Source organism: Xenopus laevis, chromosome 6S (assembly GCF_017654675.1).
Source record: "Xenopus laevis strain J_2021 chromosome 6S, Xenopus_laevis_v10.1, whole genome shotgun sequence".
In the NCBI taxonomy this organism is placed as follows: domain Eukaryota; kingdom Metazoa; phylum Chordata; class Amphibia; order Anura; family Pipidae; genus Xenopus; species Xenopus laevis.
Genome location: NC_054382.1, coordinates 104,866,866 through 104,893,139, shown reverse-complemented (window position 1 = coordinate 104,893,139; position 26,274 = coordinate 104,866,866). Strand labels below are relative to the sequence as shown.

Below are 26,274 nucleotides of genomic sequence, written 5' to 3'. Positions count from 1 at the left end.
ATAATGTGTACTTTCCAAAAATATATGGGTTTGGGGGGTAAACATATATTTCTGTGTTTTTACCCCACAAAAATGCAGTCAATGTGTTGATTTTTCATTAGCTGAAGTTACCCACAGGACTATTTGTATGCGCTAACTTCATTTTGGGGCCTCTAACTGCCATATACTTTGGTAAACCTATGCACAGTGGGCACCAAACTGTTTGGAAGACCCCTGGCAATCATATTTAGGGTGTTTTTTTTTGGTGCGTAACGATACGTGGGTGATATGGTGCTGAGAAGTTGAAGCTTTGAGGCAATTTTCAGATATTTCACCAAAACCGACAATTGTGGGAAAGCCTTGCGACTCAGTAGTTTGGAGCAGAAAGGCATGGGTACCCATTTTAGATTCGGTAGAATGTGTACTTTCCAAAAATATATGGGTTTGGGGGGTAAACATATATTTCTGTGTTTTTACCCCACAAAAATGCAGTCAATGTGTTGATTTTTCATTAGCTGAAGTTACCCACAGGACTATTTGTATGCGCTAACTTCATTTTGGGGCCTCTAACTGCCATATACTTTGGTAAACCTATGCACAGTGGGCACCAAACTGTTTGGAGGACCCCTGGCAATCATATTTAGGGTGTTTTTTTTTTGGTGCGTAACGATACATGGGTGATATGGTGCTGAGAAGTTGAAGCTTTGAGGCAATTTTCAGATATTTCACCAAAACCGACAATTGTGGGAAAGCCTTGCGACTCAGTAGTTTGGAGCAGAAAGGCATGGGTACCCATTTTAGATTCGGTAGAATGTGTACTTTCCAAAAATATATGGGTTTGGGGGTAAACATATATTTCTGTGTTTTACCCCACAAAATGCAGTCAATGTGTTGATTTTTCATTAGCTGAAGTTACCCACAGGACTATTTGTATGCGCTAACTTCATTTTGGGGCCTCTAACTGCCATATACTTTGGTAAACCTATGCACAGTGGGCACCAAACTGTTTGGAGGACCCCTGGCAATCATATTTAGGGTGTTTTTTTTTTGGTGCGTAACGATACGTGGGTGATATGGTGCTGAGAAGTTGAAGCTTTGAGGCAATTTTCAGATATTTCACCAAAACCGACAATTGTGGGAAAGCCTTGCGACTCAGTAGTTTGGAGCAGAAAGGCATGGGTACCCATTTTAGATTCGGTAGAATGTGTACTTTCCAAAAATATATGGGTTTGGGGGGTAAACATATATTTCTGTGTTTTTACCCCACAAAAATGCAGTCAATGTGTTGATTTTTCATTAGCTGAAGTTACCCACAGGACTATTTGTATGCGCTAACTTCATTTTGGGGCCTCTAACTGCCATATACTTTGGTAAACCTATGCACAGTGGGCACCAAACTGTTTGGAGGACCCCTGGCAATCATATTTAGGGTGTTTTTTTTGGTGCGTAACGATACATGGGTGATATGGTGCTGAGAAGTTGAAGCTTTGAGGAAATTTTCAGATATTTCACCAAAACCGACAATTGTGGGAAAGCCTTGCGACTCAGTAGTTTGGAGCAGAAAGGCATGGGTACCCATTTTAGATTCGGTAGAATGTGTACTTTCCAAAAATATATGGGTTTGGGGGGTAAACATATATTTCTGTGTTTTTACCCCACAAAAATGCAGTCAATGTGTTGATTTTTCATTAGATGAAGTTACCCACAGGACTATTTGTATGCGCTAACTTCATTTTGAGGCCTCTAACTGCCAGATACTTTGGTAAACCTATGAACAATGGCCACCAAACTGTTTGGAGGAACCCTGGCAATCATATTTAGGGTGTTTTTTCTTGGTGCGTAACGATACATGGGTGATATGGTGCTGAGAAGTTGAAGCTTTGAGGCAATTTTCAGATATTTCACCAAAACCGACAATTGTGGGAAAGCCTTGCGACTCAGTAGTTTGGAACAGAAAGGCATGGGTACCCATTTTAGATTCTGTAGAATGTGAACTTTCCAAAAATATATGGGTTTTGGGGGGTAAACATATATTTCTGTGTTTTTACCCCACAAAAATGCAGTCAATGTGTTGATTTTTCATTAGCTGAAGTTACCCACAGGACTGTTTGTATGCGCTAACTTCATTTTGGGGCCTCTAAATGCCAGATACTTTGGTAAACTTATGAACAATGGCCACCAAAATGTTCAGAGGAACCCTGGCAATCATATTTAGGGTGCTTTTTCTTAGTACGTAATGATACATGGGTGATATGGTGCTGAGAAGTTGAAGCTTTGAGGCAATTTTCAGATATTTCACCAAAACCGACAATTGTGGGAAGGCCTTGCGACTCAGTAGTTTGGAGCAGAAAGGCATGGGTACCCATTTTAGATTCTGTAGAATGTGTACTTTCCAAAAATATATGGGTTTTGGGGGGTAAACATATATTTCTGTGTTTTTACCCCACAAAAATGCAGTCAATGTGTTGATTTCTCATTAGATGAAGTTACTCACGGGACTGTTTGTATGCGCTAACTTCATTTTGGGGCCTCTAAATGCCAGATACTTTGGTAAACTTATGAACAATGGCCACCAAAATGTTCAGAGGAACCCTGGCAATCATATTTAGGGTGCTTTTTCTTAGTACGTAATGATACATGGGTGATATGGTGCTGGGAAGTTGAAGTTTTGAGGCAATTTTCAGATATTTCACCAAAACCGACAATTTTGGGAAAGCCTTGCGACTCAGTAGTTTGGAGCAGAAAGGCATGGGTACCCATTTTAGATTCTGTAGAATGTGTTCTTTCCAAAAATATATGGGTTTGGGGGGTAAACATATATTTCTGTGTTTTTACCCCACAAAAAATGCAGTCAATGTGTTGATTTCTCAGTAGCTGAAGTAAAGTCCTGAACAATTTGGATGCGCTAACTTCATATTTGTGTCTCTAAATGCCAGATACTTTGGTAAACCTATGCATAATGGATATCAAACTGTTCAGTGGACCCCTGGCAATCATATTTCAGGTGCTTTTTCTTGGTACGTAATATAGTTTGGGATATGCGGAGCAGCAAAATAAAACCTTTGAAATGATTTTTCAAAATTTTGAATTTTATTTTGAAAAACCGCTATGTTCAGACAAGCTTTTCTGTTTGGTAGTTGGGAGTAGAGAGACATAGTTACCCATTTTGTAATCGGCAGAATGTGTACTTTTCAAAAATGTATGGTTTTCTGGGGTAAACCTATGGTTTCAGGATTTTTTGCCTTGGAATCTAAAGCATGCCGTTTTCTGCCTTAGTGCTTTCAAAATTCAGTAATATACTGCCGGGAGTTTTTGCTGTACAGAAATCCTAAATCTCCCTAAAACTATACATATCTGGTATTGGCACGTTCGAGAGACATAAGGCTTTCCAAATCAGTTGGATTTTCATCTGTAAAATGAAATATTTTTCTGGTATAAATTGATATACAATGAAAAATGGTAATTTTTCATTTTTTTTTGTTATTTAGCACTATAAATTTTTTTGCACAGGTGGAAATACATGAAAACTCAGGCAGATTTAGAAAGCTCAGTTTCTACCGAAAAAAACAATGTATAGTTTTCCTAGGTAAACTATAGGTTTCCCCTCAGAAAATGCCCCTAAAGTGAGAGAGCACAAAATGCTTAAAAACGGCTGGCATTTCGCGTAACCAAAATGTGAAATTCTGCTGGCACTTAAAGGGTTAAAAGGGGTTGTTAACCTTCCAAACACTTTTTGCTGTTCATTTGTTTTCAGATTGTTAACCATAAACAAATACTTTCAATTGCTTTCCCAAAATTTAGGTTTAAAGTTTAAAGGGATTGTTCACCTTCAAGCAACGAGTTGTTTTCAGATAGTTCACCAGAAATAACGTATTTTTTTATTGACTTTCCACTTTTTTTTCTAATACTGAAGTGTAAAGTGTCATTTTTCACCTTCTGAAGCAGCTCTGGGAGGGGGGGGGTCACTGACACTGTAAACTGTTCTAAATGGATACATTTAGTTGATACATTTCTTATTATCCCTGCTGAGCAGAATCTCTGGGTTTTATTACAGGCAGCTGTTAGACTTGATACAATAGTTGCTAATACTCCTGAGATGCTGCTGAGAAATGTATCAACTAAATGTTGCAAAATGTAACAGTTTAGAGTGCATTAGAATTACTGAGCTGACAGATTCAAACACCAGATACACAAACATTCAACTTTAAACTTCGATTTTGGATAAACAGTAAAAAATTAATAATGGAAAGTAATTAAAATTTCTGTGCAACAATCTTAAAAACAACTGAACTGAAAAAAGTGTTTGGAAAGGTGAACAACACCTTTAATGTTCCTGTCTCTAGTGTCTCAGTCCGGCAGCTCAGTGATCCAGGAGCATCTGAAATGTTACAATTTGCTACAACAAGTTGATACATTTATTTGATACAATTAGTTTATACATTTCTCAGCAGTATCTGTGGAATATTAGCAACTGCTCATTTCTAAAAACTCAGGGGCAGATTTATAAAGGGTGGAATTCAAAAAAATTTTTATGGTCAAAACTCTCAAATTCGTGTGCATTATCCAAACTCAAATCAAATTTGAATTCTATTTTCGAGATTTATCAAATGTATAAGTGAATGGGAGAGGTCCAGGGACCAATCTGGACATGTTACTAGCCTTCCTGACATTCAAGTTTTTTTCGGAGAAAAAACTAGAATTGAGTTTAGTCGAATTCGATTCGAGTTCTTGAGTTTTAGATATTCGATTTTTTTTAATAAACAACCCCCAATCGAATTTTGAGTATGTTCAAATTTAATAGAGTTAAAAAAAACTCACATGAATCGAAATTCAACCTTTGTGCCTCCAAATGTATCAATTACGAACAGATTACAGAGTCAGCGACCCCCCCTCTCAGGGCTGCTTAAGGGTCAGGGCACACGCTCACATTCGGGGAGATTAGTCGACCAGCGAGTTTCCTCGTGAGGCGACTTCATAAAACGAAGCAATCCAAGTGCCATCCCGCCAGTGATTTACATTCTAGATGGCGGGAGGCAGTTCGGGGAGATTAGTCGCCTCGAAGAATTGGAGATTTGTCGACTAATCTCCCTGAATCTGAGCGTGTGCCCTGACCCTTAGAAACTGAAAAATGAAATGTACACTTCAATATTAGAAAAACGGTCACAAATAAAAGATAGAAAGTAATTGTAAAAAGTCTTTATTTCTGGTGAACAATCTGAAACCAACTGAAAAAATTGGGGGAAAAAAAAATGGGTTTGAAGGTGAATAACCCCTTTAAGTCCAGTGCATAATTTAAAAAAGTCCAGCTTCTAGAGGACGTGACTTTGGTTCCTTCAGCATCACCAGCATGTATTGTGCAGAAGCCAAACACCAATGTATTTCATGTCTAGGACTAAATGTGACTGTTGCTGCTAAAAGCTATTTTCTATAAAGATGCTGGACAGTGGGGTTATAATCAACCTCATGTATATATCCAGGCAAAAGCATCTAGAGAATGGTATAGACTTAAAACATGCTGGGAAACGTTAGTATCTTCGCCGATTGACATTAGTAAACCCCTATCCAAATCATATAAACTTACTAGAATTAATTGCTGAATGTCAAAGAGTTAAATATTGACATAAATGACATAGTGTGGAGCAGGCCCGGACTGGCAATCTGTGAGTTCTGGCAAATGCCAGAGGGGCTGCTATAAGGTGCCATAGAAAGTTAGTATTTAGTGGGCTGGTGGGGGCTGTTTGGGCCCCTGTGTGGAATGTTTGGGCCTGTGTACCTGAAATGCCAGGGCCTATTTTAATTCTCAGTCCGGACCTGATGTGGAGAGATATTCTCAAATCAATTCATAAGACATCTAAAGCAGCTAAAACAAGGGAAGCCGTATACAAACTGATTACACAATGGCACTATACACCAATGGAATTGAAAAAAATGCCATAACAGTACAGGGATCTGTTGGAGAATCCATACGTTTGAGGGAAATCATACACATGTGTGGTTAACTTGTCCAAATATACATTCATACTGAAAAGAGGTTCTTATGACAATGAATGATGTGACAGATTCTAACATATGTTCAGACAACACTGAGTCTGTTAAAATAAACATCATGAAAAAATAATAAATGATCCACTCACCTTACATCTCCTGCAATAAGCTAAAGCGTTAATCCCGATAAAGTGGAAATCAGTAGAGGCACCCACATTTAGAGAATGGTTATCTAAAGTCAAAGAAGTCAGAAAAATGGAAGAAATTATATCCCTCATCCATAATTAAAGCAAAAAATATTGAGGACATTCAACTAACACATAAGTGAAACCCCTATCACTACCATAGCAAATACCTGATGTAACTAAACTAACCGGTCTTTCACTAGAATAGATCAGCGGAGAATATATAGGATCTGATTGGTAGTATTGATGCTATTTATGTATGAGTATTTGATCTGAGTAAGAACTTGTTGTTTTCTTGCTAAATTCATTTGAGATATGATATTTTAATAGTGGATATTTGTTACCCCCTCTTTCCCTTCTTTCTTCTGTACCCCCCCTTTTTTTTAAATAAATAATAAAGAATTGTTAAAAATGATGCTGGACAGTGGGGGGAAATGAATGCCCTGTGCCATATGCCATTCAGTTATACAGGAGTTACTTCGGAGCACTGGTGTGTGTGTGTTCCAGAGAAATATCCACCTAGATAAAATGGTGTGTGTATTAAGGAAGCTGTTTCTTATTTACTAGAATGGGAAGTAGATGAGTGGGTGGAGGGGAGATGTAGTGGTCTGATTGCTGCAAGTCATCCTTAGAGGACTGCAGTAATCAAACACACAGGTTAATTTACCTTAATATTGTCAGCTGTAATATGAATTAATGATATTGTTACTTTTCCCTTTTTCAATTATAGTCCGCCTCAAGAAGAATCCAAAGCTGGATCTAGTACCCTTCCACCTGTGAAATCAAAGGCCACTTTTATAGAAGCTGACAAGTACTTTTTACCCTTCGAGCTTGCATGCCAGTCTAAATGCCCGCGAATTGTCAGTACCTCTCTGGACTGCTTGCAGGTCTGTTATTGCTTTAAAATTAACAAAAAATTTAAAAAAAAAAGTTGCATTGATTTTACTTTAATAGGTGTTATTTAAAATTTTGGCTTTTAACCAGGGCAATAGGAAAGTCACATAAGCTGCTGTCAACAGACAGGTTTAATTTGTCATCCAGTGGATTCTATTAATTTATTTTAATTATTATTATTATTTTTTTTTTTTTTTATTAAATTGGCACCACACTGGATTTAAAGTTGACTAAAACAAACACATTCTTTTCATAATTGTTCTACATAAATAACGTTAAATCTCATAGGACATATCCGAAAATAGTAATTTATTTATATATCAAATTGAAATTACACTGGATTTTCTGCTGACCCAAAACAAACATGTTCGTTTTATCATTTATATAGATATAGATATAGATATATATATATATATATATATATATATATATATATATATAGGGATGCACGAATCCAGGATTCGGTTCGGGATTCAGCCAAGATTCGGCCTTTTTCAGTAGGATTGGGATTCGGCCTTCTGCCAGGCGGAACCGAATCCTAATTTGCATATGCAAATTAGGGGTGGCAAGGAAATTCGTGTGACTTTTTGTCACAAAACAAGGAGGTAGAAACTGTTTTCCCCCTCCCACCCCTAATTTGCATATGCAAATTAGGATTTTGATTCGGTTCGGGTATTCGGCCAAATCTTTTGTGAAGGATTCATGGGTTTTGGCCGAATCCAAAATGGTGGATTCGGTGCATCCCTAATATATATATATATATATATATATATATATATATATATATATATATATATATATATATATATATATATATATATATATATATATATATATATATATCCGTACAAACTGATGTGGAGCGGTATCCCAGTCCGTGACTTAGTCCAAATTATGGACAAAACATATATCCAAACAAAAAAGTCCAGACTCCAATTGCAGGTAAAAACAGTCCTTTATGTGCAAAAATTGCTGCATATATATATAATGTAATAATTCATAGGACATATTAGAAAATCCTTGTTTTTTTTATATCTATTACAGACAGTGATTTATATTTTTGTACAAGTTTGTATGCCTCGTTATAGACTGTATCTGTTTTTTGTTTATCGATTATATACCCTGACTTATCTACCCACACTCCAACTACATCCAGGGAAATTAGCTGACCCCAGTATATGTGTGAGATAGGGACCTATGATTTTAAGCTCCACTGGGTCTGGGAATTATGGTTATAATGTATAATAACTGAATAATAATGGTATTATAATTTGATTAGGCTGAATTTGTTACATTTCTAATGATTTATTACAGAAACTAATAGCTTATGGACACTTGACTGGAAATGCGCCAGATAGTACAACTCCTGGGAAAAAATTAATTGATAGAATTATCGAAACCATATGTGGTTGTTTCCAAGGACCCCAGACAGACGAAGATGTTCAGTTACAAATAATAAAGGTATTTGACAAAAAATAATTCACTGTTTTTAAATAGCTAAATAACTGGGAAAAAAAGTCTAAAATGAAGACCAATTGCAAACTGTATCAGCATATCAATGTCTATATCATACTCAACGATAATTTCAATCAATGTATTTCTATGAATAGCCAGTTAACCCTGGTATTATATAATCCTGACATATTTCTGTTTTATATCATTGGATTAATGTTACTTTAAAGGGGTTGTTCACCTTTAAATTAACTATTTGTATGATGTAGAGCAGTGATCCCCAACCAGTAGCTCATGAGCAACATGTTGCTCTCCAACCCCCTGGATGTTGCTCCCAGTGGCCTCAAAGCAGGAGCTTATTTTTTGAATTCCAGGCTTGGAGATAAGTTTTGGTTGTATTAAAAACAGATGTACTGCCAAACAGAGCCTCAGTGTAGGTTGACAATCCACATAGGGGCTACCAAATAGCCAATCACAGCATTTATTTGGCACCCCAAGAACATTTTTCATGCTAGTGTTGCTCCCCAACTCCTTTTACTTCTGAATGTTGCTCACTGGTTCAAAAGGTTGGGGATCCCTGTTGTAGAGAGTGTTATTCTGAGAGTTTTCATTTTTTATTTGTGGTTTTTGAGTTATTTAACTTTTTATTCAGCAGCTCTCCAGTTTGCAATTTCAGCAGTCGGGTTGCTAGGGTCCAAATTACCCTAGCACTTACTGTGCACTGATTTGAATAAGAGACTGGAATATGAATAGGAGAGGACTTGGATAGAAGGAGGAGTAATAAAAGGTAGCAATAACAATACATTTGTAGCCTTACCCTAGATGTTTTTAGATGGGGGTCAGTGAAAAAATCAGAAGTAGAAGAAAGCAAATAATTAAAAAACTATAACAAATAAATAAGGAAGACCAATTGAAAAGTTGCTTAGAACTGGCCATTCTAGAACACACGAAAAGTTAACTTAAAGCGATACTGACACATTCCTATAAAAATCCTAGGAATGTGTCAGTATCAAGTAAATGCTGCACCGGAATAGTTCACCTCTGAATATAACTGAGTCAGCCATTGAGCAAGATTGTCTTTGGCTCCTATATTATTGTAATAAATCTTGGGGGCCAAAACAAGCCAATCTCTGTGAACCGCTGCCTAATTATTATGATGCCTGTTTCCTATGTGTGGGATATCCAGACTAGTCCATGATTCTGAAAAATAGTAATGGGAGCAGATTATATGATCATAGTGTAACACAAGCATTAACAAGTGTTAAAGGGATAGTTCAGTGTAAAAATAAAAACTGGGTAAATTGATAGGAAAAAAAATGTTTCTAATACAGTTAGTTAGCCAAAAATGTAACGTATAAAGGCAGGAGTGACTGGATGTCTAACATAATAGCCAGAACACTACTTCCTGCTTTTCAGCTCTCTTGGTTTACACTGACTGGTTACCCTGGTTACCAGGCAGTAACCAATCAGAGACTTGAGGGGGGGCCACATGGGTCATATCTGTTGTTTTTGAATCTGAGCTGAATGCTGAGGATCAATTGCAAACTCACTGAACAGAAATGTACCATTTGGCCCCCCCTAAAGTCACTGACTAACTCAGAGTTATAGAGTTGAAAAGCAGGAAGTAATGTTCTGACTATTATGTTAGACTTCCAGTCACTCCAGCCTTTATACATTACATTCTTGGCTAACTAACTATATTAGAAACACTTTTTATTTTGCACAGCCTATCTATTTACCCAGTTTTTAATTTTACACTGAACTGTTCTTTTAAGTGCAGATTTTAATTGTCTTTTAACCTACTTTCACCATCCCATCAAGGCCCTAAGCCTTTGAATTACATTCAATAACATGCTATCAAGATTAGTATAGATACTTCATAAAAATCATAAAGAAATTCATTGACATTGCAGAAAATGTGGTTGGAGATTAGTACCAGGTGGGTTTATCATTTATTTTGGTTACTTGGTGCATGTAAGTAAATTTATACCAGTAAATATACTCAATTTATTGCTGTAAGTGCCAGAACTTGCTGGCTGAGTTATTGGGGTCTATAGAATTCAGGTGCCCCACGATGACTGACATTTTGGAGTTGAGAGAGAGAGCAGAGAGGCTGATTGGGATTTTCTCCAAATGTGATATAGTATTCTCCATGTAGGTAGCTGACATTTTTGTTTTATAGTTCAAGTGTATATGTTTGAAAAGATATGATTTGTTTTTCCCACGCAGCTTATAGTAAAAAGCATGCCAGATCATCATTAATAAAGATACAAGAGACTGGTTTGTCCGCTGACTAATGTCTTTAGTAAAAGTTTTGAGTCCTAGCTAATCCCATGTTTCAGTATATAATAGCTGAGCAATACTTGTTTATAGTGGTGTTTTGCATTTTGAGCAGTTAGCAGTTCAAATGCCAATTAAAGATTTCACATCTACTGTAAATGTGAGATTTACTGTGCGAGACAGAAATGGGTAAGTAACAAGTACAATTTATTCTAACTAGCGATGTGTAATTATTTTGCAGGGATTTCCATAAAATGGAAATATACAGAATATATGTAAACTTGTTTTATTTTTCTGAATGCTCTTTATGCCCTCGGTTTCAGTGGTTGTAGATGTTCCATGAGTCAAGCTATCAAAGAATAAACCATGGCGCTACATTAAATGTGTTCATTAAACCCCAACTGTTTATGTGGAATCATGAAAATAATTTAAAATAAGCAATATGACATTTCAGGCACTACTCACCGCTGTTACATCGCAACACATTGAAATACACGAAGGCACAGTTCTACAAGCTGTAAGAACATGCTACAACATCTATCTAGCCAGCAAAAACCTTGTCAATCAGACAACAGCCAAGGCAACCTTAACACAAATGCTCAATGTTATATTTGCACGAATGGAAAACCAAGCCGTAAGTATCTTTTCCTACTGAATATTTTCATTGTGAAATGTCTTTTATTTGTAATATTGGTATTCTAAAGTGCTTAATTGGGCTTAGTCTAAAAGACTAAGGAGAGTACTCAATTGTGTGTTTTTAGAACTCAATCCCCTTTTTAGAAACCTTTGTCTGTTTGTGGGTTTTTGACTTTTGCCCTGCTTACAGACAGCTGGATGTCCACTGTTCAGGCTGAAAGATCTCAAACTGTGATGACGGGCTTCTTAGGGGAAACTAAAGATGTGTATAGGGGACCAGCATTATCACTGTTCAATATTTCCGTATAGCGGTAACATTATTATGAGTTAATAGATCTCTGACTAGGTGTTGGTCCGTAAGTTTACACTTGAATGCAGAAAGTCTGAAAAAACACTGTTTATCTCAGTATCAAACAGTGTTGCATGTGTGCCAGTGCATGGAAAGAAATTTGTACTTTTTCAGCTTTTTATTCCACGGTGACATGCCAAGAGAAAAAAACATAAAAACAAAGCAATGTTAGTATAATATAATAAAGAGTTAACATTGCAACACCATGGGGTATATTTATCAAAGAGTGAAGTTAGGGATCACCACAGTCCTCTACAGTGAAATTCCACCACTCTCCATTCATTTCTATTGGATTTTAAAAGGTGTATTTATCAAAGGATGAACTTTCACTTTCATCCACTCTTTTAAAAATCCCATAGAAATTAATGGAGAGTAGTGGAATTTCACTCGGAGGACTGTGGTGATCTCCAACTTCACTCTTTGATAAATATACCCCATGGTGTTGCAATGTTAACTTTTTATTATATTATACTAACATCGCTTTGTTTTTATGTTTTTCTCTTGGCATGTCACAGTGGAAAAAAAGATGAAATATTGCAAATTTCTTTCCATGAACCATTTCCATGCACTGGCACACATGCAACACTGTCTGCCATAAATACAGATTACTTATTTTAAGCGACAGTGATTTATGTGTTCCATATTTATGATAAATTAATAACATGTAATCCTAGAATTTTCCTGTCATTTTAGTTCTGCAACATATTTGTAGAACTTTAAAGAAAATATGCATCATTCACACAAGTCCACTCTCCAGCACAACCTAAATAAGTTCCGTGTCGCATTCACAAAAACACACACACACACTATGGTCAGTTTTATCAGGAATCAGTCAACCTACCTGTATGTTTTTGAAGTTTGGGAGGAAGCTGGAGTATCTGAAATAAATGTGTGGAAGCATGAGAACAATATATATAAGGGCAGGACACAAAGTGCAAAAAATGGGCATCATGTGTTTTGTTTTTTAGACCTGCAGCCACTTCTCATATGTGTTAAAAGAAGTTGTCTGTGTTAAAATGTAAAGCCATTCAGCATCAAGGCTGTAATGACAGGGTTTCATTCTCCCATATAATCTATAATCCATAATGCTTTTTATCTTTGCTTCTAAATCAAGCTTTGTTTTTCATTATGTAAATAATATTTGACCATTTCAGCTTCAGGAAGCGAAACACATGGAAAAGGAGCGGCATAAGCAGCAACTCCATTTGCAGCACTCTCCGGTAAGCCACCATGAGCTGGAATTGCCACCAATGAGGCAACATCTGGAGCAAACCGACCATTTAACTCGAGAACATGAAGGGGACATTGACCATCACTTAAACTACATAGAAAACAGCCTTCAGGAAGAAGCCGAGCCAGAAAATGGATACGATGCACAAAGTGCAGAAAATGAGCTGCCTGAAACTGATCAGTGCACAGAAAGTAAGTAATGCTCAAGCAACTTTGTAATTCAGCATTATAAGAAGCGTTTTTGAGCAGGTTGGCTTGTCTATCTCATAGTGGATATAATGGACCAAATTGCACCAAGTGACTAAGATATTGTTAAAAATAAATAGAACAATTAAAACACATTAATGAGCTTGTTACTTTGACAATGCGCCTCATATTATAATATTAGTGATTATAACTGCTGGGCTCCAAACTCTCATGCGGTATCTATAAATAGGCACGCAGTAGTATAGGGTAATGCTGGACTTTTTACCTGCAATTGGTGAGGTGACATGTACAAGGTTCCCTTTATAGCTTGTTACTGTGCATGCATTTTTACGTAATATTGAATTATTGGTGCAGAAAAGTGCACTCGTTTCCAACTTCGTATTTAAACTGAAATCTGATGAAAAACAACAAAACATTTCATTGTGAACTCAGACAACATCTTTATCTTTACAAGCTTTTCCTAATTACATGTACCCCTAACTACAGAAATGAAACTAAATAAACTAAGCACAACCTTACAAGGTATATGTTTTTTTTCTTTTTTAAGATCATTCCAAACCTGATTTGGGAATCGGGGATGAAACCAGTAATGACTGTGAAGAAACCACACAGGATATAATCCAAAGTATCATTCAAGAAATGCTGAAATCTGTAGTTGGAGGTGAAATACTTCTCTAATAAATATATCTTTTCACATGTAACTATTAAATGCAAAGTATTAAATATGAGGCTAGCTTCTTTGTTTCTTACTTTCTAATATTTTCTTGTATCTTTATTTTCTAAAGCACTAGTTTGTATGGTCTTGAGAAAGAAAGGATCTATCTATCTTTCTGTCTGTCTATCTATCTATCTACAGTGGTGTGAAAAACTATTTGCCCCCTTCCTGATTTCTTATTCTTTTGCATGTTTGTCACACAAAATGTTTCTGATCATCAAACACATTTAACTATTAGTCAAAGATAACACAAGTAAACACAAAATGCAGTTTTTAAATGAGGGTTTTTATTATTTAGGGAGAAAAGAAATCCAAACCTGTGTGAAAAAGTAATTGCCCCCTGAACCTAATAACTGGTTGGGCCACCCTTAGCAGCAATAACTGCAATCAAGCGTTTGCGATAACTTGCAACGAGTCTTTTACAGCGCTCTGGAGGAATTTTGGCCCACTCATCTTTGCAGAATTGTTGTAATTCAGCTTTATTTGAGGGTTTTCTAGCATGAACCGCCTTTTTAAGGTCATGCCACAACATCTCAATAGGATTCAGGTCAGGACTTTGACTAGGCCACTCCAAAGTCTTCATTTTGTTTTTCTTCAGCCATTCAGAGGTGGATTGGCTGGTGTGTTTTGGGTCATTGTCCTGCTGCAGCACCCAAGATCGCTTCAGCTTGAGTTGATGAACAGATGGCTGGACATTCTCCTTCAGGATTTTTTGGTAGACAGTAGAATTCATGGTTCCATCTATCACAGCAAGTCCTCCAGGTCCTGAAGCAGCAAAACAACCCCAGACCATCACACTACCACCACCATATTTTACTGCTGGTATGATGTTCTTTTTCTGAAATGCTGTGTTACTTTTACGCCAGATGTAACGGGACGCGCACCTTCCAAAAAGTTCAACTTTTGTCTCGTCGGTCCACAAGGTATTTTCCCAAAAGTCTTGGCAATCATTGAGATGTTTTTTAGCAAAATTGAGACGAGCCTTAATGTTCTTTTTGCTTAAAAGTGGTTTGCGCCTTGGAAATCTGCCATGCAGGCCGTTTTTGCCCAGTCTCTTTCTTATGGTGGAGTCGTGAACACTGACCTTAATTGAGGCAAGTGAGGCCTGCAGTTCTTTAGATGTTGTCCTGGGGTCTTTTGTGGCCTCTCGGATGAGTTGTCTCTGCGCTCTTGGGGTAATTTTGGTCGGCCGGCCACTCCTGGGAAGGTTCACCACTGTTCCATGTTTTTGCCATTTGTGGATAATGGCTCTCACTGTGGTTCGCTGGAGTCCCAAAGCTTTAGAAATGGCTTTATAACCTTTGCAATTGAACTCAGGTGTGATAAACCACAGTTAAGTTATTTTTTAACAAGGGGGGCAATCACTTTTTCACACAGGCCCATGTAGATTTGGAGTTTTTTTTCTCCCTTAATAACGTAAACCTTCATTTAAAAACTGCATTTTGTGTTCAATTATGTTATCTTTGACTAATAGTTAACGGTTTTTGATGAGCAGAAACATTTAAGTGTGACAAACATGCAAAAGAATAAGAAATCAGGAAGGGGGCAAATAGTTTTTCACACCACTGTATCTATCTATCGATCGTTATACAGGTTCGGGACCTGGGGCTTTCCGAATAAAAGATCTTTCCTTAATTTGGATCTTCATACCTTAAGTCTACTAGAAAATCATGTAGACACTAAATAAAGCCAATAGGCTGGTTTTGATTTCAATAAGGATTAATTATATCTTTGTTTGGCTCAAGTACAAGCTACTGTTTTTTTAAAATATGGATTATTTGGATAAAATTGTCATGTGATGGCTAGTGATGTGTGGAGATGTTCATTTATTTGACTCATACCTACATTGAAGCCAGGATGCGGTAGCATCATACTGTAAGTTGCTATTCATCAGCCTTGACAGGTCTTCTTGTTGGAATTAAAGGAAAAATAGATGTTGCCAAATATAGGGAGAACCCACTTTAGGCTGCTTAGAGAATCAAAAACTGAAGAGAAGCATTTCAGCAGGACATTGAACTAGAGTAACATTAGAGTGGCTCAAAAACAAAAATGAATGAATGTTCTAAAAACCCCTACACTCAATCCATGAGAAACTCTGTGGCACTGTTAGAAAATTCAGGAGCATAAACAACACCCAACTAACCTTAAAACAATGGAGAAAACCTGCCTGGAAGAACTGACAGCATGATCCTTGAACAATGGGAATTCTGGTACTGTACATGTGTACCCAAAACTTTAAGTGACAGTATTAAAGTTGATACAGCAACTTTTAAAGCAAAAGGTCACAGTTTATACTGCAGCATTCACTATATCAATTCCAGTTTAGAAGAGAGGGAAGCACTGCATTGCTGGCTGGCATTTTCTGCTGTCAGAAATGAGCCAGCAAGAGTGCTTATAGTTCGTCACATACCAGCCATATGATTAAATGAGGAGTTCTTTGGGTATTTATGGTTTTATTTGCACTGCAATTGAAATACTGCATGTTTCCTTAAGTTTTATTTGCTATAATCCCTTTATTGACTTATCAGACTAATTATTTTTGCACTTCTCTGGGGGACTCAGAGAGGAGATTTACATTAATAGGATGGCATCATAACACCCCAAATCACTGTCTATTGCTCCATGAGAATCAATTAAAATGCAGTTTTGCTGGCACTTTACTGTTAAGTGATTTTGCAGTAAAAAACTGCCAGGCAAACCATTTAGCTTGCCATATGTGCCATGGCCTTAACTTAGCACTTGTAATGTGTATAAATGAATCTCTTCTTTGTAGATAAAGCAGTTCCTTATCAATTAAGGATTGTTAAGTACTTCATATAATGTTTGTTTACCCTCCTCTGGATCAAATGACAGACAGGTTTCACTTTTTTTTTTTTTTTTTTTAAACTGAAATGTTTTATTGATTTTCCAATGAAAAAAAAATCAACATGTTATTGCATGAGTGCAGTCACAGAAAATCATAAGATATCATATGTAGATTCAATCATGAATAAGAGAGCAATAGGATAACATGGAGTAAGATGGGGAGTAAAAGAAACAATAGAGAAAAGGGGAAAAAGAGAAGAAAAATAAATAAATAAATAAAGGAGTCTGGGGTTTTAGCAAATAAATACAGGTTTCACTTTTTTTAAACCTTAACTACTATGTAACTGAAGGGCGGTTGTTTTGAAATAATATTATTGCTTATTTTCATGCAGAGGAGGAGACTGTCAGCACTGAATGTACGAAAAGGATATCAGAAGATACCAGTGATGGGGATAGCATACATGCCAATGGGATACCTGGAACTCCTAAATCTATGGCCTACACCCCATCCTTACCAGATGATAGATTGTCAGTTTCCTCTAACGACACTCAGGCAAGAAAGGCAATTATTGTTTGTCAATTTTAATTAATTAACAATTTATTTGCATTGATTTTAGAGATGTACCAAACCCAGGATATTGGGCTGAATACTAGTACATTTTCCAGGATTCAGATTCAGCATAAGCTGTTCAGCTGATTTGAATCCAAGCTAAACCTTAAAAACAAATATGAGTAAAAATTAGATTTTATATACAGAACTGCACCAGTCTAAAGTTTCCATAACAGTTATGGTTCGAGCATCTTTATATGCTGCTACAGGGCTGTGGTTGCCATGTTCTGGTACTGAACACAAAAAAACACAACACACAGCTTTTTTTAGCCTCCTTCTTTGTTAAGCTGTAGTTCTCCTTTAAAGCTCTGGACAACTGAAGAGAGTTTTTTTTTAAATTTATATTTATTAACACGGACAAGGAAAGTTAAACTCAAGAAGTAGGCTAGAAATGTTGTACATTATGTTTTGTGCTTTTGTACCATCCCAAGGTAACCAAAGCCATTTAGCAGGGAAGAACTGTGTCTCCAAAATGCCCCAGTAGCTCCCCATCTTTTTTTTTTCTGCAGATTCACTGCACATGCTCTGTGCGGCTGTTACTGAGCTTAGGAATCGACTCAAAATATACAGTACATACAGAATATAAATGTCACAGTATAAGGCTGATTAGTAATTAATATGGATAATTACTACATGGCAGCACAGAAACCAGTGCAACTACCATCAGAATTTAATAATCAGCCCTTTAGCATCAGCTTATATTACAGACCCACCTCATTTTCTGCTTGATAATTTGCCATGACCCCTAAGCTTAGCTTCTAAACAGCTGCTCAGAGCCCACTGAGCATGTGAGTGTCGCAGACACTTTCCAAGATGGTGACCCCCTGTGACAAGTTTGAAGTCCTGGATCATTGCTGCAATTGAGAAGCTGAAACTTTTGGCTGGTGCAATAAGTTCAGTATATAAAACATGGCATTTTTAGCCCTATTAATTTTTAGCGTTTAGTTCTCCTTTAATACTGTAGAACCCCCATTTTAAGTGTTTCAGGGACCAGGAATAAATTATGTAAAATCCGGGAAAATGTAAAATCAGGGAAATGTGTTAAAATAATTTTTTCTTCAATTACTGAAAGGATATAAGCACAAAAGTCTGTTTTATTTTGAGATACAAAATTGACTGTGTTAATAACAAGGGTTAATCATTGCAGCATTCATTTTACATTATGGGAGGCATGCACAACCTAAAGCAATAAGTGATTGGTGAAGGACTGTATAATTGGAATTGAACATTTACAGGCAGAAGAATGGCAAAATATACGTCTAGTAGTATTTTAAACCTCTTTATCTCACAAATAACATCCATAGAGGAAAAATGTAGTTTTTGGGTACATCAGGATAAAATTTTGATGTCAAATCTGGTAAAACATTACTTAAAATTAGGGAAATGCACCCATTGAAAGGTATTATAAATTGGCGGGACCACAAATAAAAAATGTAAAATGCTGGAAAACTTAAAATCAGGGTACTAGTGATGTGAGGGTCGGGATTTCCCCCGCATCCACCCGCCATCCCTCCACCCGAGCCCAACTTCCGGGTTTCTTTTATAGACCCACGCTGCCCCGCTGATGGCGTCACAAAAGGGGGGGGTGACCAGGTGCAGCGTCTATAAAACAAGTAACCGGAAATTGGAAGCCGGCATTTGACAGTGGCCACCCACTAAGATAAGTGCGAGGTCGGCCCAAACCCGCCTGACCTGTGGGTTTTGAGCCGGCCCACACATCACTACAGGGTACTTAAAATCGAGTTTCACTGTATACAGGGTCGGACTGGGCCGGGGGGACACTGGGGAAAAAACCTGATGGACTCGTGGGCCCACGTCAGCCCATACCTGTTCCCTCGATCAGTGGCCCCATAATAAATCGCTCTTGTGGTGTGCGGACTGCCATGAGGCCACTTCGTTTTGCAATCCCAGTGGGCCCCAATGCTCCAGTCCGACCCTGGCTGTATAAGTATTTAAATGCTTAGTGTGAAGAAATAATGCTGCTTCTGTATGTCATATGATGTATTTGTATTTGTTTTAGGAATCTGGAAACACTTTGGCACCTACTCCTGGTGCTAAGTTCTCCCATATCTTACAAAAAGATGCCTTTCTAGTCTTCAGGTCTCTGTGTAAATTGTCAATGAAGCCTCTCTCTGATGGGCCACCAGACCCAAAGTAAGTATTGAGAAAGCAATATAAGTATTTGGCAATGCTTATTGGTAGGAAAAGTGAACTAGATATTAGGCATTTACAGTAGGGTTCTTAAAGGAAAAGGAAAGGTATATCACTTGGGGGTGTCAAATGTTAAGTAACCTCATTGATCACAGTCACTTACTTGAGACCCCAGGTTGGTGCACCTGTTTGCTGAAAACTGGCCTGTGGTGCTTTTACTTGTTGGTCTTTCTCTGTGGACCTGGGTTGGGTGCACATACACAATATAAAAACAGTTAACACACAAAGACTTAATGCATATATTTATATAGCAATAGTACTTTATATCATTAACCCATTACAGTGACGCTGTAACATTCCTTTTACATATAGTAAGTGGTTAATAGCAGAAGCAGCACACTGTTCTTTTCTAACAGAACTGCCCCTAAGCTACACCAACCCAGCAGTATTTAACCCTCCTGACAATTTCAGCCAGGCGAATGTGAGCTGTGTGCACAGAATTGATTTAGTGATGCTGGGAGGGGGAACTGTGAAATAGCTCAGTAGAATGGAGTAGTGTTTGCATTTGTACTCCACCCTATGGAAGGGTTGCACCTGCCAGCACCACTTACATAACATGTCAGCATTACTTTAATTTGGACAAAGAAACGTTGTGTTTATTGGTTTTTATAACCCGGAAATGTTAAAATAAGTGTCCCTATGCTCCTGATAATTTGTTATGTCACTGTTTATTCTGCTACTTGTGTTATTGTCTTATGGGACTGTGTTAACTGTGAATGTGCATTAATCAATAAAATGTTTTCAAGTTGACCAGTAAATACTACCTGTTGGCTTGGTTGCCATAGGTAACTAGACTTGTAGCATACTTTGCACCTTTTATTATATAACCCCCTCTAGGTTACAATCTCCAATAAGCAGAGACTAATGTCCAAGTTTTTGTTGTGGGCTTATTATTTGTAAAAGTAGAATATGTTATTGAAAACATTCTCGGGCTCATGAACAGGCCATTTGAGGAAAAGTTCAGTGTAAAAATAAAAGCTGGGTAAATAGGCTGTGCAAAAATAAAAAAAAAGGCTGTGCAAAATAAAAAATGTTTCTAATATAGTTAGTTAGCCAAAAATGTAATGTATAAAGGCTGGAGTGACTGGATGTCTAACATAATAGCCAGAACACTACTTCCTGCTTTTGAGCTCGCTAACTCTTGAGTTAGTCAGGCACTTTAAGGGGGCCACATGGGATATAACTGTTCAGTAAGTTTGCAATTGATCCTCAGCATTCAGTTCAGATTCAAAAGCAACAGTTATGACCCATATGCCCCTCAAGCCTCTGATTGGTTACTGCCTGGTAACCAATCAGTGGAAACCAAGAAAGCTGCAAAGCATGAAGTAGTGTTTTGTCTATTATGTTAGACATCCAGTCACTCTAGCCTTTATACATTACATTTTTGGCTAACTATATTAGAAACGTTTTTTATTTTGCACAGCCTATCTATTTACCTAGTTTTTATTTTTACACTTAACATTTCCTTTAAATGCCTTGCAGGGTAAGCCTTTAGTTGGGCATTTCTGCTCTGTTTATTTAGTCAAACCAATATTTAAAAACTTCCAGTAATGTTACCTTTTGTTTCTTTCTAGATCTCATGAATTGCGTTCCAAGGTACTATCACTCCAGCTGCTACTCTCCATTCTGCAGAATGCAGGGCCTGTTTTTAAGACTAATGAAATGTTTATCAATGCAATCAAGCAGTATCTCTGTGTTGCTCTGTCTAAAAATGGAGTTTCGTCTGTCCCAGAGGTCTTTGAGCTATCTCTGTCTATTTTCTTAACACTGCTATCAAATTTCAAGTTACATCTGAAGATGCAGATTGAGGTATGGTACACCACTTTCTTATTGATTATTGTTTTTATCCTGTCTTTAGGTAATCTCAATATATTCCACAGCTCTTTAAAATAGTTTTTGGTTATGAATATCATTTAGGGAATATAGTTTTTTTTCAACATCATTGAGATGGCATACATTCTTTGTTATTGTGTACCCAGTGTTAGCAGCAACCCTAATTTGCTAATTGTATTATTTTGCTTAATTCGATAATTGTATTACTTATTTGTTATTACCTATAGGTCAATCACATTTAAACTGCAGTCCAGACTGAATGCTCATATGAAGTAATAAATGTGATTGACCTATACACCTATAGGTCAATCACATTTATTACATCCTATGAGCATTCAATCTGGACTGCAGTATAAATATCTGATGGTTTTTCGTTGACCATCCTGGACAGTTTCTATGACTGCATTCTTAGCAACATCTATGTGTAGGACAGATAACCACAAGCTATGATGTTGTAATCTTGAAAAACTGAACATGAAGTAATGCTAAGGAATTGCAAAATTCAAATACCTGAATATCTTTAAGTTGTTTTTTTTAAAATTTATTATATACAGGTTTTCTTTAAGGAAATTTTCCTTTACATACTGGAAACATCTACGAGCTCATTTGATCACAAGTGGATGGTGATTCAGACACTGACAAGAATTTGTGCAGGTATGGAAATATGAAAAATGCAGGTCCTGGGGTTACACACTGCGTTAAATGCATTTCCACTGCATGCTCCTGAGTAACACATGCATCATTAAGTGCATCAATACTCATTTATTTTGTTGGTTATATTTTATCTCTGCAGATGCACAAAGTGTAGTTGATATTTATGTCAATTATGACTGTGATTTGAATGCAGCCAACATCTTTGAAAGGTTGGTTAATGACCTCTCCAAGATTGCTCAAGGACGGGGAAGCCAAGAACTTGGCATGTCAAATGTTCAGGTACTTATTATTTATCATTTTCTCAGTATCAGTAACTTTATGTTCATTTTCTGTAATTTTAGTGTTTTCTATATTTGCAAATGCGCAGACATGGGGAGCTACATTTATCAAAGGTCGAATTTCAAATTGATTAGAATTTTTATAACTCTTATAAATTCGAATATACTCAAAATTCGATTGGGGGTTTATTTAATAAAAAAAAAACCTGAATATCTGAAACTCAAACTAATATTACCTACCCGAAAACTCGAATCCAATTTAACTAAACTCGAATCAAGGTTTTCTTTTCTCCAAAATAAACTTGAATGTTAGGAAGGCTAGTAGCATGTTCAAATTGGTCACTGGACCTCTCCCATTTACTTATACATGAACTCTGCAGATTTAAGGTGGCAAATAGTTGAATTCCAATTTTTAAAGGGGCATGGTTTAATAAATCTCGAAATTAAACTGAAAATTCGAGTTTAGTTTCACAATTCCAATTTGAGCTTTTTGACCGTAAAAAAAATTGAAAATTCTAATTCGTATTTTAAATCGACCCTTAAAAAATCTGCCCCTTAATAGCCACAGCAATTTGCCAAGAATTTGCAATAAATTCAGTGAAAATCAGAATTTCCAAGTCTTTCTTGGGAAAATGTCAGCAACTAATATTGACAACTGGAATTCACATAACACATGTTGGTTTTTATATTATAATTAATCACACGTGCCTTAAAGCTGAACATAACTGATTACAGGCTGTCTGTAAAATCCATACTAAACTGGCAATCATTAATCTTGTGGTAGGAGATTTCTTGTAATTCCATCAGACTGCAGTAGGTCTGCTGGACATACAATCTTGTCTGCCAGTGCTTTCATGAGTTGAAGGAAATTGACCATAGTGATCAAATTCCTGAAACCCTAAGGGCTAAACTCCACTGGAGATTTTGTAGGATGGAGTTGGATTGGCAGAACACATACTACAAGGAAAACTCCCAAGCTGATGTGACACAATGTTGAATGTGAACTCCGCTTACTTGTTACCATTGAAATATATTAAATGTCGGATGTAGATGCATGAACAATCTACTCCATCTGACTTTATCTGATCTTTATCTGATCCGACTTTACATTCTAGGGGATCAGATTTCACAGCTAGTGATTGCAAAATTGTGAAAAACATCGAAAAACGCATTGAAGTCGAGAGTTAAAAATGTTTAACACTTTTTTTCTCACTCCAAATGCATTAAAGTCAGTGGGCATTTTTATTGTGGGAACTTTTTTGTCTCTGTGACAATTTTTGCAATATTTTTGTAGCTGCAAAATTTTCCGCGGCAGATTTTTGCCACAGTTTTGCCAAAAAGTTTGCAGATGGGGAAGTGCGGAATTTTGCATGGAAGATCAGATCATATAAATGTCAGTTGTGTCTTGTAGTTAATGCAGATATTTTGTTTGTAACGTGATGATTGTAACGACTGCAAGTGTAATATGGAGCCCTATTTTTTTTTCCTCTATATAGCTCAGAAAAAAATTGTATCTTTCAGGAGCAAAATCCCAAAAAATTATGGGATTTGGATTTTTTAACGATTTCATCATGATTTTTTTCCCACACAAGAAAAATTTGTGAAAATGTATTGATAAATAGGGGAAAAAATACCTTGCGGATTTGTTCGGAGTAGTTTTCAGAAAATAGTGAGACATTTTCAGATTTCTGTTTTTTTTGGTTTTTTTTTTTGTTTGTTTGACACCAAATATCTCAACCTTTTCATGTGAATTGGGCTGACGAATGTTCATACTGCTTTAGAATGGCATTATTTGTCTTTATTTCATTCTTTAAGGAGCTGAGCTTACGTAAGAAAGGCTTGGAATGCCTGGTTTCCATTTTGAAATGTATGGTAGAATGGAGTAAACACCTCTACGTCAATCCCAACTCTCAGACAACTCTAGGTATGGCATATTTATAGACAAAATGTAATGCTATGGATAGAAAGTGAGGAGCCTTTAACTTTAGTAGACTTCATTGCTTCAATTCTGGGTTTCAGTGATCTGTGAGAGTCTATATGACACAAAAGCACATTAATGGCTGAGAAATCAAATTGCTAAAGCCACAATGGTAAAAGATAATATATTTTTAAAAGCTTATCTTTGACCACCATAATTGCTCTAAAGACTTCGGAGTGATACCAAGTTCTCTGTTATGAAGTAAATTATTTTTTAGCTCATCATTAATGACAGCATAATTGCCTTCTAAAAGGGGAATAGTAACAGCAGGTCTTGGCTAGAGAAAACACTAATTAGCTAGTGTTTTCTCCATTTTTACCTAGCAATTACAGTTTCTGTGTATTCAAATGTGCTCTTTAGTACATTTTGTTTGGACTTACTTGGATGGAGGTCACCCTCTGTAGAGATATTTTGATTAACTTGGTTTTAATCAGAACCGTTTTACTACATGACTGGCTGGTGATTCATTTCCTGAATGTTTTCAGATCTTTATTTCAGTTTCATTGCCAGCTAACAAGTAATTGAAAAGAATACCACACAATATTCCTTTATTATAAATACAAATATAATGTTTGATGTATGAATTATGGGTTTAGGTACTGCAGGCACATTATTTAACGTTTCTCCACATGCCTGCATGATACTAAACAGTATACAGAACATTGTGCTTCATTTTAACAAGTATGGTGTACATTTGTTTTAATTGGATATATCACTGGCATCATTTTTAATGCATTTTTGCAACAGAACAGATGAATACAAAATATTTTTGTTAAATTATTTTTTTTTCCTTTCATAGGGCAAGAGAAGCCTTCTGAGCAAGATACCCATGACACCAAACACCCAGAGACCATCAATAGATATGGAAGCTTGAATTCACTTGATTCTACAGCTTCCTCGGGCATTGGCAGCTACAGCACGCAAATGTCAGGAACAGACAACCCAGAGCAGTTCGAGGTTCTGAAGCAACAAAAAGAGATCATAGAGCAAGGAATAGATCTGTAAGTCAGAATCTAGTTTGAATGCTTCATAACATTCCTCTGAAAATTCCTCTTCCAAAATACTCCGTGAATAAGTGCTTAGATTATTATAGAGCTACATGGTGTAATTAACAGTGCATATAAATGAGCTCTAAACTGATTTTATGCAATTAATGCACAGCTTTAATAAGAAACCAAAGAGAGGAATTCAGTATCTGCAAGAACAAGGGATGCTTGGAACAACGCCAGAAGATATCGCCCAGTTTTTGCACCAAGAGGAGAGATTAGACTCTGTAAGTATTGTGCTTTTATGAGTAATAATGTTTTATAAACAATTTATAGAGGAATTATTCACTATATCTTTAAAATATATAAAGTTCTGACTGTACCTGCTTCACTGCACTATTTAGTTGACTTTCTTTGTTCATTTAATAATTAATTAAGGAGTAAGATCCCCAACATCTAAAGCCTGATACTGTGTAAAAACTGAGCTACTATCCTTTGCAGGGCTTTATTCTAACTACTCATAATTGTTATTTTGCAGACTCAGGTTGGGGAATTCCTTGGGGATAATGACAAGTTTAACAAAGAAGTTATGTATGCTTATGTTGACCAACATGACTTCTTAGGGAAGGACTTTGTATCAGCACTTCGGATGTTTCTGGAAGGCTTCCGTCTTCCAGGAGAAGCCCAAAAAATTGATCGTTTAATGGAAAAGTTTGCTGCTCGATATCTTGAATGTAACCAAGGGTATGTAACGTCAACGTTTTATCAAGAATTTCAAACTTATGACCCGACAGCTGTGAATTACAGCTGCCAGTATTGTCTGTGAATGCAGAAAATTAAAGCTGTAAATGTGCTAGTTTGACAGTCCCAGTTCCCTACTGGGCTGGAAATTTCTAAGCAAATAATGAGCAGATCTTTGCCCAATTTCACCGGAAATGTATAACCAGTCATTTGGGCCCTGGCCAATGATTACAGTAGGAACCTATGCAAGCTTGTCAATAGAGGGC

At 36.7% G+C, this 26,274-nt stretch overlaps 1 protein-coding gene across 2 annotated transcripts in view; it reads left to right on the top strand.

Moving 5' to 3' along the window:
• Nucleotides 1–26,274, top strand: part of LOC108695329 (brefeldin A-inhibited guanine nucleotide-exchange protein 1) — a 94,911-nt gene that overhangs the window by 30,837 nt on the left and 37,800 nt on the right. The window contains exons 3-16 of one of the 2 annotated variants that reach the window (XM_018223771.2): nucleotides 6,880–7,036; nucleotides 8,358–8,504; nucleotides 11,230–11,409; nucleotides 12,915–13,182; nucleotides 13,745–13,858; nucleotides 17,110–17,270; nucleotides 19,348–19,481; nucleotides 21,113–21,347; nucleotides 21,926–22,025; nucleotides 22,165–22,304; nucleotides 24,119–24,227; nucleotides 25,081–25,282; nucleotides 25,443–25,554; nucleotides 25,806–26,011. In XM_018223771.2, coding sequence (XP_018079260.1) covers nucleotides 6,880–7,036; nucleotides 8,358–8,504; nucleotides 11,230–11,409; nucleotides 12,915–13,182; nucleotides 13,745–13,858; nucleotides 17,110–17,270; nucleotides 19,348–19,481; nucleotides 21,113–21,347; nucleotides 21,926–22,025; nucleotides 22,165–22,304; nucleotides 24,119–24,227; nucleotides 25,081–25,282; nucleotides 25,443–25,554; nucleotides 25,806–26,011 — 2,265 coding nt within the window. Of the gene's footprint in view, nucleotides 1–6,879; nucleotides 7,037–8,357; nucleotides 8,505–11,229; nucleotides 11,410–12,914; nucleotides 13,183–13,744; nucleotides 13,859–17,109; nucleotides 17,280–19,347; nucleotides 19,482–21,112; nucleotides 21,348–21,925; nucleotides 22,026–22,164; nucleotides 22,305–24,118; nucleotides 24,228–25,080; nucleotides 25,283–25,442; nucleotides 25,555–25,805; nucleotides 26,012–26,274 lie in introns of both variants that reach the window. The other variant, XM_041567916.1, reaches the window with a different exon arrangement.